General features: G+C 41.5%; 1 protein-coding gene across 1 annotated transcript in view; it reads right to left on the reverse strand.

Annotated features, from left to right (window-relative positions):
• The window catches only part of ano2b (anoctamin 2b), a 94,148-nt gene that overhangs the window by 64,201 nt on the left and 17,691 nt on the right, over window positions 1-12,256 (reverse strand). Inside the window, exons 5-8 of the mRNA XM_069670782.1 lie at window positions 3,575-3,673; window positions 3,201-3,352; window positions 1,881-1,935; window positions 1,730-1,781 (exon numbers count right to left, since the gene is read on the reverse strand). Coding sequence (XP_069526883.1) covers window positions 1,730-1,781; window positions 1,881-1,935; window positions 3,201-3,352; window positions 3,575-3,673 — 358 coding nt within the window. The remainder of the gene's footprint in view (window positions 1-1,729; window positions 1,782-1,880; window positions 1,936-3,200; window positions 3,353-3,574; window positions 3,674-12,256) is intronic.

Raw genomic sequence — 12,256 nt, forward strand, 5'->3', positions numbered from 1 at the left:
TCGCACTCCATCTTTGTTTTAGCAGCTGCAGTCCATTTCCCTCCACCTCGGCCTTGGTTTGGACATACTGAATGTGGCCGCTAACAGGCAAAATACAGGATTGGGCTGGTATTCAGGGAAGAGAAATCAGAGGCTAGCTACTTTGCATTTCTGGAGCTTCTTTCTTTGTGCGTTTAACCCCCCTGATTATCTACTAAAAATTACCAAGTTATTTAGGGGGGAATTCACTAAAGGATTGTGCGGCTTTTGCGTTGACTAAACCTGTACAAATGACACAAAAAGACTGCGCCTCATCCTCGAAGTACACGCAGAGGGTTGAATGCGCACCAAAGTGCGCTGCAGAGGAAACTGCTGTTGGTGCTGTTTGCGCGTATTTAAATAAGTCATTATGCAAACATTCAGAGAAAATTTGGCCTCTCTCTATGCAAATGAACCTTGTGGCAAAGAGCATGTAATTCACAAACGCCAGCACTAACAGTTAGACTGAAAATACTACCATCTGCAGAGAGCTGGTTGTAACTGTGGCGCAGCATTATAAGGGCTGTCATGCTCTGAGTTTCCAGCGATCGTGACAACATCTTTTGTGTGATCAAAAAATGTATTTGTCTGTCAAAACAATCTGTCATTATTGTCATTATTATAATAAACGGGAGACTAATCAGTCCGGGGCTGTGCGAGGCTCACACGCTGAGGGCACAGCACGGCACTCTCCACAATCAGACACAAGAGCAAACTGCACGGATCTGCTAAACTTCATGGCCATGTTTGTGTTTGAATATCATCAGTGCAATTTGCTTTGTGAATTGGACCTTGAGACAGAGCAGATAGAGGGGGCAAATTACGCGCAATTTATGGAGCAATCAGCGGCCGCAATTCAATCTTAGTGAATTCCCCCCGAGACTATTTTTTACCTTATTTGCCTTCAGTTTTTGTGTCTACCTGTTGGTTATCTACGAAAAAATACTATGTAATTCAGTCTTTCTTTGAAGTTTAGACAAATTACATCTGAAAATAAGAACTCTGCACTTTGTTCATGGTGCTAACAAATGCACCAAACAGTCCAGTTGGATTTGACAGTTTCGGCAAAACCTTGACATGCAACTGACGGCTGAGTTACGTCATCACAGCCAAAAATGCACCTGCTCTTCTCATCTCTTCAACTTTATGCTATGATTGTTATTTTATATAATATATAATGATAATAAAATTGTAATTTAATCAAGCTTAAAAACAAATATATTGACTGGAAACTGCTTTAGAAAGGATAGAGGATGCTGTGCTGTGATCCAGAAACTCTCAGTAATTACTTCTTATACCGCTCCTCTTTTCAGCAAGTAACTTGCCAAACATTACACTGTTTTTAATTAAGCAGAGCAGGCCATCATACTTGAGCGGCATGGAGGGTGGGCGTGTGTGGAGGAGTTTTTCCATTTGTGTTTGTGTTTTACCTGCTGTTCATCAAAAGAGGTGGACAAAGTCATTGATTATTTTGTGCGCCATTTTTGATGAGGTAAAACATACTGAAAAAATCATCACCATCATTTCTCAGAGGCTTTGGCCTGCAGCAAGAATATTAGATATGGGTCCACATGTTAAACATTTAATCACTGACCATGTCAAAGTCAACATGTCAACATAAAGAATGTATAGGGCTGCAAAAGGCTGCAGGTGTTAAGTTAATGGCTGCAAGAGGCACAGTGTTTACTCTATTAACTGTTGGTATTCTCACCTATGGTTTGGCAGGTTCGTACACACACCGTTCGTCTCAGGATCTCATATACCTGAGAAAGATGGAAGAATATTAAACTGGAGATACATAATAATCCAGGAAAAAACACCAAGTAAATGAGAAATAGGTTTAAATCTGAATGAACACTTACTATTCTTCCCCGTGTGGCGTTGTCAAAGAATGTGTCTTTCGATGTAATGTTGTACCTGAAAGAAAAAGAAGAGAGCCATTCTAACACGTGACTGAAGTTGTAAAATGATTGTACCAAAACTACTTGATAGGTTTAGAAAAGTTTGTGGTTTGGGTTGATATAAGACCTTACGTTACACTACATTACATTGCATTGCATTGAGTTACGATACATTACAAAACTACCGTTAAATTTAATGTATAAGACACACTTTTAATAATTTTTTTTTCATCTGAAAAGTGGGCTGCGTCCTATACACTGATGTTGCCAATATACCAGACAATGACGGTATCCGGTTGTTAAGTGGTGACGTCAAACCTTTGCATTAAACTGTTTCCAGGTCCAAGCCCCTACGTCTCCTATGTATAATATGCCGCAGTGCTGTTTTCTTTGTTGTTTTAAACTAACTTGATTGTTGCTAACGCTTCGTCATGGACATGTACCGTCATGATCGCCAGTGCAGCCGCCACCCTCATGACAATCAACGTTACCGTAGGCTGCCAGCTACAGCACCGGTAGCTTGAACGTGTTTTAAATGAAAATAAATAAATAGTGTTGAAATAACTTGTGTACACATTTGTATTAATAACGAACTATAGAAAACCCTTTTCCCTCTGGGATACCCCCAAAAACAGACTGTGTCTTATATTATGGTGCGACTTATATTCCAAATTTTATGTACTATTACTTAATGCTCCTGTGAGGAGTTTGTCGCTGGTTATGAAACAGACTAAAATTAATTGTGATTACTCTATATGACCTACAAAAGCAAATCAGACCATCAGCGACAAGACTGATTATTTCTATATAGTTATTTTTAATGCCTGAAACTGCTGGTGGGGGGTAGGTGTCAGAAGCGATTAACTGCACGCTGCCTTTGTTTTCATTTTCAAGGGCAAAAATTTAAAGTGAGTGATACACATAACTGTTAAAGAAAGCAGGATGAGATTTTGGCATGTACAGGACAAAATCAGCAAAGAGATAAGAGGTAAGGCTTTGTCCACAGGGGGCGCCAAAATCAACACAAACCGAAAGTTCCTCACAGGAGCTTTAAAATAAAAGATAATTAAGTCAACATTGACTTTCTGTTTCAAACAGAGCTTGAGCCTCCTGGGTGAAAGTCCTGTTTTTGTGTGGCTGTAGCTACAAAAACACTAAAGGTATGAAGTAAACAGCCAAGTTACACAGCCTCATGTGAAATCAACACGAGTTCTGTTTGAAACAGTCGGCAGGTGTCTTACAGCAAAGGAAGGCATGTTAGTATTTGTTTGCATGTCTCACAGGTGGAGTTTGTCCCTGGAGAAGCAGTGTGAGAGAACTTTGTTGCGTTCGTGTTCCTGATGAGGTACTTTGGGCTGGAAGGGCTGCTTCACTTTCTTCCACACTGTGCTCATACTGGACCCGAAACCCTTTTCTTCTTTGAGTTCATAACTCTGAAGAAACACAAGAGACGAAAAAAGTCAACTTATTACACAGAGAAAACATTTACCAACAGCCCTGTAGAAATAAAACTCTTCATTATTAGTATACATTTCAGGAAAATGGTGATTAACAGAGCTACATACAGTAGGATTGAACTCTCTTGTCTTTGCTGATTTACATCTACAAACATTCACTACACATGGCTCCAAAAACTGAGCTAAGAGAGATCTCACCGTCTTGGTGGGGACTTTAATCTTGAGAAACTCGGCCTCTCGACATAGTACGGGCCAGGGCGCATGGAGACGAGTGAAGCTGGGGCCGTGCGTCTTGAACTGGAAAACAGACAAAATAGATGTGATGTTAACATCATTCAATACAGGTCATGTTTCCCCACCCATGTGGTCAAACTGGGAAGAGAAGAGGAGTGAAGAGCAAGAGGTTAGACGCTTCTTAAGCTCACCACCAGTGCCTTGAAAGATGACATTTTGTTGAGTCAAGTGTTTCTTTGTGAAAAACACAAAAAATTAGGGAAGAAACTGGGGGTGCAAAGACGATATAAAACAGCCCTGGTGATAAAGCGGAACATGCTAATGTTAACGTTTTCATCCTAGCTAGCATTTAATGTACTGAGCCTGCATCTGCTCCTGTTTTCCAACACAGCCCAGTCAGTCCTTGTCATTTTGACACCACAGGGAGGGTCTATCAACCAATCAAGTTTTGCATTCATTTTTTTGTGTGTGTTGCATGTGTTGTCTATGTCCACGTTGCAACATAGCACCATCTTTTATTAATTTCATTCCATTTGTCTGTTGTTATTTGCCACAGTTATCAGGTAAAAACTTTTATATTGCATTTTCAGGTGGCTCATGAAAACTTTTTTCACATTACAAATTACATTTCCGATAAATTTTTCTTGCATTTTGAACGCAAACTTTATAGCTTAAACCGTACCTATACCCCAACAAGATACAAGGCCTGAGTTACAAGCATAGGGGTCAGCCCTAACAGTGGGAGGATCGCAGGTTTGATTCCCAGTGTTTCCCTGTTCATTGAGCATATGCAGGTTTAAAGTGTCTGAGCCAAAGTGTTCTACTACAACAAAATATTTCATGACCTAAACTTTTGTTTCGGAAATATAAAACCAGATTGCTTGGCTGAAACCACCTTCTTACCAGACCATCTGTCAGCACTGCTTTGCAATCCAATAAAGCAGACAGACTGTGTTGTAGCAGCAGAGACCTCAGTGTGTGCTGCTCCTGAGTGCAGTCAAAAGCTTCTCAGCTGCTTTTGTCTCAGACATCCGTCTGGAGCTGCAGCTCGCAGCAGGTTGCCCAGCCCTCAACGGTCCTGGGGTGTACTTCACATGTGAACCAGGAACAACCAATCCATGCCATCGGCTTTGCCGGCAGCTTACTGGTATTTATGAAAGATAGATGTAGCCTATATGTGCCTGAAGCGACGCCTGGAGCTGTTTTCTTCTCTGTTTTGCTGTTGCAGCCTGTTCCTGACACGTTGGATGCTTTTTGTTCCTGTCACCGTCTCCACCAAACACATATCACGTATTTACTTTAATGATAAATAAAATCCTGACTCATCTCGCTCGTCCTGCTAATGAATCATGCTCCTGTGCCCACACTGTAATTATTATTTGATATTAGGATGCATTAGCAAAATGTGATAATTAGCAGCTCCAGGTACGTTATTGAAATAAACAGAAATAAATAGCAGTGAACATCGTTCCTCCTAAATCTATTTAGCAGCAATGATGGCGCCTGTATGTGCTCCTAGTGAGAGTGTAAGCAGGAATTAAAGCAAGTGGAGCCAGCAGGGGACGACAGCCAGGTAACCTTAGCCTCCTCAGACCCCCACCAGCTTCTGTGAGAGGGGGGAGTGACAAGAGAAAGGTGGCATGGCAAATGATGGAAACCTGAAACGATTCCCTTTCTCCTCTCGACTCCTACTCTCCTGAGATCTTTCACTCCCCCTCCCTCCCCCTCCTCCTCACATATATATTACTGTACCTTCTGCTGCCCGCTAGACTCTGTTTCACTGACTGATTGACTGACTGGCTGACTCACTAACTGTCACTCTTGCTCCTCTTATATTTCATTATGTTTCCCCTCATGCAAATCCAGACAGTCCTTTTCCATACAAAGAGAAACAGTGGAGCTTAAAGCCACCTGAACTTTATGTTCACAAGACCGATGTTTGCTGGGTACTTGAACTTGTTCTGAAGGCCGTCTGTATAGGTTGGAAAACAACTTTTAAAATCAACTAAATGAAGTGAAAAGGAAACATTTTTTACAGGGAACCTTTAACCCAATGTTTTCCATTTGAAGCAGAGAAACATCTAATATTAATATCTCCGTATTTAACCTATTAAACCTCTCAGAATTCAAGAAGCAGCCACCAATAAGACTTTTAAAAATAACAAAACAAACAAGACACAGGCGGCAAAGCGTTTCAAGGTGGTACTATTGCTGGCACAAAGACAACAGGATCGCTTTCCTTATCCCAAGTTGAACAAGATATCCAGCTATCGGTGATAAAGGCAGTGTAAAACACCCGCTAGTATAAAGTATTAATAAGTAGGAAGTTGTTAGTTACTGAAATAGTAGAAAGATTGTCTACTTAATGTCTGTGCTAAACACTGTCAAGTCACCGAGTTTTGAATGTACGGCTAAGGTTCACTCTTGCTTTAATCACTCTCCATCTACGACATATTTGCCTCCTCCCTGAACAGGGCTCTTTTTCTGTTGCCACAGTTACTCCGGTAGTTCCACTGCCAGTGTATCAAAAATCAAGCCTTTATTCCCCTGGGAGGTAGTACTCAGAGGCAAACAGAAAAGTAAAAAGTGAAAGTAAGTCTCATAGGGAACCAATCTAAACACTGATGGTGTCATTAATCTAAAGCCAATGAAAACATTCACTCCATATTGATACATTAGAGCAAAAAACAAACCAAAATGTTATGACTACAACTTCTGTTCCCTGAAGGAGGGAAATGAGGTACAACAAAATGTTATGACTATAACTTCTGTTCCCCGAAGGAGGGAAATGAGGTACAACATAATGTTATGATTATAACTTCTGTTCCCCGAAGGAGGGAAATGAGGTACAACATAATGTTATGATTATAACTTCTGTTCCCCGAGGGAGGGAAACGAGGTAAACATAATGTTATGACTATAACTTCTGTTCGCTTAAGGAGAGGAACGAGGTAGAACGAAATATTATGACTATAACTTTTGTTCCCTGAAGGACAGGAACGAGGTACAACACATATAGTATGGGATATCACGCATGCTATGATGATGGTCTGGTCTGAGACCCTATTGAGTAGTAACGAGTACGACTGATGAGGCTTCTCTTTGGCGAAAAAACATCAGGCAGCGGGGGTCTTTGATGTTGTGTGTTGCCATAGCGAGGACTTTAACTGACAGCCAGTCATCCAATCATGACAATCACATACTTTTTGAGTCGTCCAATCATGATTCCCAGTTTGCGCTGCATAAATACTTGATAGTTTGACAGAAACATCAAACATTGAATTATATCATTTTATATTTAACAGCTAACATTCAAACTTATGAACACACAAGTCATCCGAGTAATCATACCTCAAGTCAAGTCTCAAGTCATTAACTTGCAAGTCCAAGTTAAGTCTCAAGCTATTTATTTTTTGTCAAGTCATCAAAACAGTGACTCGAGTTGACTCAAGTCCAAGTCACCAAGTCTCAAGTCCACATCTCTGCTGACTAGTGTGAAAGCGTAGGGGAGGAGAGTGCAGCGCATCGTCAATGCGAACCATATCCAACTACCTTTAAGTGCAATTTTTGTGCGACTAGCATGCTAGCTTGAGCTTGCGGAAGACTCAGCTCATGCCCAATGAGCGCTCGGACAGTCAGTAGGTAGGTAGGTAAACAGGACCTTTGGATGAAACCTCAGGATGTCAGGAGAATGTTAATGCTAATAAAGCTTTTGTGACAGTGTATTTGCAAAGTTGAAAGAATTAAAAGCTAATTTAGCCTAGCCTAGCGCAAAATTGCTATCGAGTGATTGCATATTCTTTCTCTGTTATTGCGGCGTGCAAAATTTTACTTAGATTTTTGGCACACAGCCCTTTGAAATCTGACTGAATTTGTAGCATAAAACAAACCGACAGTCTTCACAGTGATGGTCCTGTTTGTTCATGGTGCTTATCTGTCACAACAGTAAGAACTTAGCATCACATCATGATGTTATGTGCTTCAGCTACTTCTTTCTTTTACTTTGGTCTCTACCTCGCTCTACTCTCTCACTTACTTGTACCCACCTTCTACCAACATCCATTATATTCCACCCACTTGCTCACATTCATTTCTCAGCTCTCCCGCCTCCCCTTTCCCTCCTCCTCTTCCTCCTCCTCCTCCTCCTCCTCCTCCCCTTCCTCTCCCCCTCCTCCCTTCCTTTCTATCGCTCCATCAAAAAGTAGAGGATATAAATACCTTTCAGCCTGGAGAAGGTTAATTAGTAGAGGGATTTCCAATTAGCTCTTTATCTCTGTAGGGGGGGGTAACTAGGACGCAGCCGGGGGCGTCTTTGGATGAGAAGGGGGGCATCAAGTATGAGAGGGTGATCGGTAGGGCGATGGGATGGCTGGGTAGAGAGTGAAGTGGTGAGCAGAGAGAAATTGAGTCAAGAGGAGCGTGGATGGTGAGAATGAAAGAGAGAGACAGTGACAGAGACAAAATGATCCCACAGAGAAAGACAAAGAATATAAAGTAACATAAAGGGAAGCATAGCATGAAAGGTGGTTATTAGCAGAACTTATTGATCTGGGATAAAGGCTGTGGGGGGCTGACATTACGGGATCTTCTTAAGACCTGCAGGTGGTCGGATGCAGGGATTAACCTGCATATCCTGACTGCTAATATGTTCTACAGCTACAGTCTGCTGGCTGCAACACACAAATAAGCGCACACTTTAACTGATCACTAAAACCTGCTCCGGATTGTTTCTCACACAATAATTACTTGATCATGAATTGTCTACGATCAAGCTCGGATCTTTTGTAACTCACAATATGCAAAGCATTTTTTGTCTGTACATTGATACAACAAGGAGTTAGAGGTTTCTGCTGCAGAGCTGTTTCATTCGTTCCCTCACACAATCAACAGAAACAGCAAGACGAATATTAAAGTCCACCCCAGAGTACACCAGAATGGTCGGGTCAGCGGGAAATTCACTAATGTGCTTGCACGTGTTATTATACATTCATGCCCTGAAGTAAATAAGAAAATAATCTCTTTAAACAGATGTCTGCACATGATGCAGAATCTTTAAGATCTCTGGTGTTGGAGGCATTCTGAGTCCATTTGTATTAGAAGTTTTGAATAATCACGTTTGATTGTGCTTTGGTTCTATGTAGGCAAACAGCCCCTGTGGCCCAGCAAGCACAGCCACATGGGGCCGAATCGGACACCAAACTGGGGTTTAGCATGTTTTGTCCTCAGTCCTCTGCTTGAAATAATAAATTGTGTCTGATATATTTTTTTTGCGGGCTGTATGGTGGTGCAGTGGTTAGCCTCACAGTTAGAAGTTCACTGGTTCAAACCCCGGTTTGGGCAAGGTGCAGAGTTTGCATGTTCTCCCCGTGCATGTGTGGGTTCCCTCCGGCATCTCCGGCTTCCTCCCACAGTCAAAAGACCTGCTCATAAGGTTAATTGGTGACTCTAAATTGCCCATAGCTGTGTGTGTGTGTGTCAGCCCTGTGATTGACTGGCGACCAGTCCAGGGTGTACCCCGCCCTTCGCCCAAAAACAGTTGGGATAGGCTCCAGCCCCCCTGCGACCCTGAACAGGATAAACGGTATAGATAATGGATGGATGGATGTTTTTTTTGCAAAATACGTTTAATTACCTCGCAAAAATCCTTCCAAGGCATCTCCTCCTTCCCTCATTAAAAATTCCTGAATCTGCATAGTCCCCGCCCACTAGGCAAATTTCCAACAGCCCCCTCTGTCGCCAAAACAAAACACGTCTCTGCCATCGTTTAGTGGCAACTTGTTGAAACTTAGCTAGCTTGAAATGTAGTAATTAGTAGTAGCTATCGTTTTAGTTTATGCATCGCCGTAGTGGTTGCCATAGGTGACACATACTGATATGCATAGCGTGACCCCGTCCATTAACGAGATTGGGTCCTTGTGACGTCTCAAACCTGCCAATCTGAAAACGTGTTGTTCAGCCTGTCCTTGGTACACTCCAGTTTAAAAGCAGACAGGCCCAGGCATGGAGATGACTGCTGATGTTGTCCCTGATATGTAGCACATGAAAAACACCACATGGAGATGTTTACAAGGTTAAACACTTGATTTTCACTGAAAGGGGTCAATGAGGCCCACCCCAAGATGCAACCTCAGAACCAATCAGCTATCATCTGACTATAATTTACCATAACAATCAAGTCATAGACATCGTCTCAATTTTCGGGTCTCTAGATGCTAGCTGGACTTGAAACAATGACCTGCGGGCAGATGAGGAAGCCTTTGTACACAATATCAGATATTCCAAATATCCTCTTGCTACACTGGAAGCCACAAAAGATTTGCTGATGCCCCAAGAGGCTAAATCGTGGTCTGACAGTAATAAATGGGTCCAAGATTGATAAGAAAATGGAGAGCTAAAGAGGAAATATTGCCTTGCCTTAACCTGAAAATGTCATGATACTATTATATGATTTAGAGTAGATCCGTTCTTAATGTTGGATGTGGTTGAAGTGTTAGATCTGCTAATTATCTTCAACATATCTGGGATTCTCCACAGCATCACAACTGCTGCAGTAATTGCCTGAAATGCCTTCACTCCAAAAGGAGTTTATTCAGTAATCATTAATATTGTGATTTTGATTACAGGCATTTTTCTACAACACAGTGATGCAGCAGGGCAGAAAACAGGGCAGCCCTGACGCCTGTTGAGCAGTTTGCGTTTTACCAAACACTGAATCCAGCTCATTCTGCTCCCCAAGCCCCCACAGACCGAACACTTCAAAGGCCCCGGCAGCACTTTCTTAAATTAACATCTTGCTCTGATTTAATTAAAAGTGTTCTGTAAGAGGATGTCCCTCAGAGATCAAAAGGTCAACTCAATAATCCTCAGACACAGTCAACAAGTTTGACATTTGAGCCACCTTTTTTCACAGCACCCAATTCAGCTGAAGTCTAACAGGTTGGACAAGGAGGAGAGTTAAGGTCGCTACAATGCACATGGTGATGGAAAAATGACAGCACAATATAATACATATGATTATGATGAATTATATAACATTTATTAATATATTTAAAGTGCTTTACACGATCTGGATTATTTTTTTTATGAAAGTATTATCTTAAGTAATCAGGTTATGCAATAAAAACACAAACACATGGCACACATTGAACGCCCCTATGAACCAAAAGGTCAGGAGTTAATGCTCTGTGTCTGTGATGTAAGCTCATTTATTTTGAATTAGAGAGTCTGTTTGCATCATTCTGGTGCCGACGCGTTCCTTTTGACGATGCGGCCGCATTAACTTGATGAATTATAACGCGTTTAAAGTCAAACAACTTTGTGCATATCAGAAAATGTAGCAAACAGACTACAGTAAGAAAACTGCTGTTTTTCTGATCCTTTTGATGTTTGAGTGGTTCTGACAGCGATGACAGCTTTGGTAATGCCTCCAATACAGCCTTAAAGTCAGTTAGCGGCTATCAGAGAGTACACTGTCTGTACTCAGATTGGATACCATAATCCCCCCCTCCCTCCCCCGTCTGCAAATACTGTTGAGATCAAAGAAAAAGAGCAGATTTTAGGTAAATGTGTCATATTAGTCAGTCAGTGTTTTTCCATCATAAACTATAAAGTTGTTTTCTTGTAAACACAAAATAAAGCAGTTTCATGTCAAAAGTCTGTGTTTCTCTGAGGCTCTTCTTTGGACGTCCGGAAGTGATGCTAGCCCAGCTGCCAATAACGTTAGCTTAGCTTGTATTTAGATAAGGATTTCTCAGGTGAACTGAGCCAAGAGATACAACAATGATAGCAATCATTTCGCATTTATACCGGGTTCTATACCGATAGTTGTACTCAAGATCGGTCTTGGTCCAGGAAACAGCTGCAGCACTAAATGCAACCGCTAACTTAAATTAATCTATATATATATATATATAAATAGATATATAGATATATAGATATTTTTTTCCCCGGTAACAGCCGCAGCCTTCCCCACATTCTTAACAAAAGTGGCAGCGGATGGAGACGGCACGACGAGCGGCTGTGTGTATGCGTCGGACCAGAGATGTCTGCGAAATCGCCAGTCATTAAGTTCGGTTTCCAAAACCATCAGGAATGTATCTGTAAAACAACATGCAAGAGAAAGCTCATGGAAACGTTTGTTGCTGACACATTTATTTAAAGGCAAACTTCAATTAAAAAAAGAGATAACACTTGTATTCTGTTCACACTCGTGATGATTTTTCATTTATATATATGGTCTGGTCTCGACTCGGTCTCGGTCCCTTAATGTCTTGGGCTCGGTACACTCTGGTCTCGGACATGACTTGTTCTCGGTTGTGTGGTCTTGACTACAACACTGGTATACAGTGTTTAAATAGTAATAATATAATGTATAGTATCAGCTTATACTCAAGTGTAGATATCAGAATCAGGAGGGGAAAAAATGGCAACAGAACATCTCTAATATATATGAGTGATTAAGTTAGAAACAAACCAGCGCTTATTATCGATGTTCCTTGTCTTTGCAGCGCCTCCTACAACCACCTCCAGCTTCACCCGGATGGAAGGAGAGTAATTAAGTTTGTCAGTCATTCTGTAAGGCTACCTGTCACTACATTCAAATGAGGGAAATTGAAATGCTGCTCCCAGCTGCAGATTCGATCTTCC

This window comes from Semicossyphus pulcher, unplaced genomic scaffold (genome assembly GCF_022749685.1).
Source record: "Semicossyphus pulcher isolate SPU_LCO1_2020_fin unplaced genomic scaffold, fSemPul1.0.p SCAF_20, whole genome shotgun sequence".
Classification (NCBI taxonomy): Eukaryota; Metazoa; Chordata; class Actinopteri; order Labriformes; family Labridae; genus Semicossyphus; species Semicossyphus pulcher.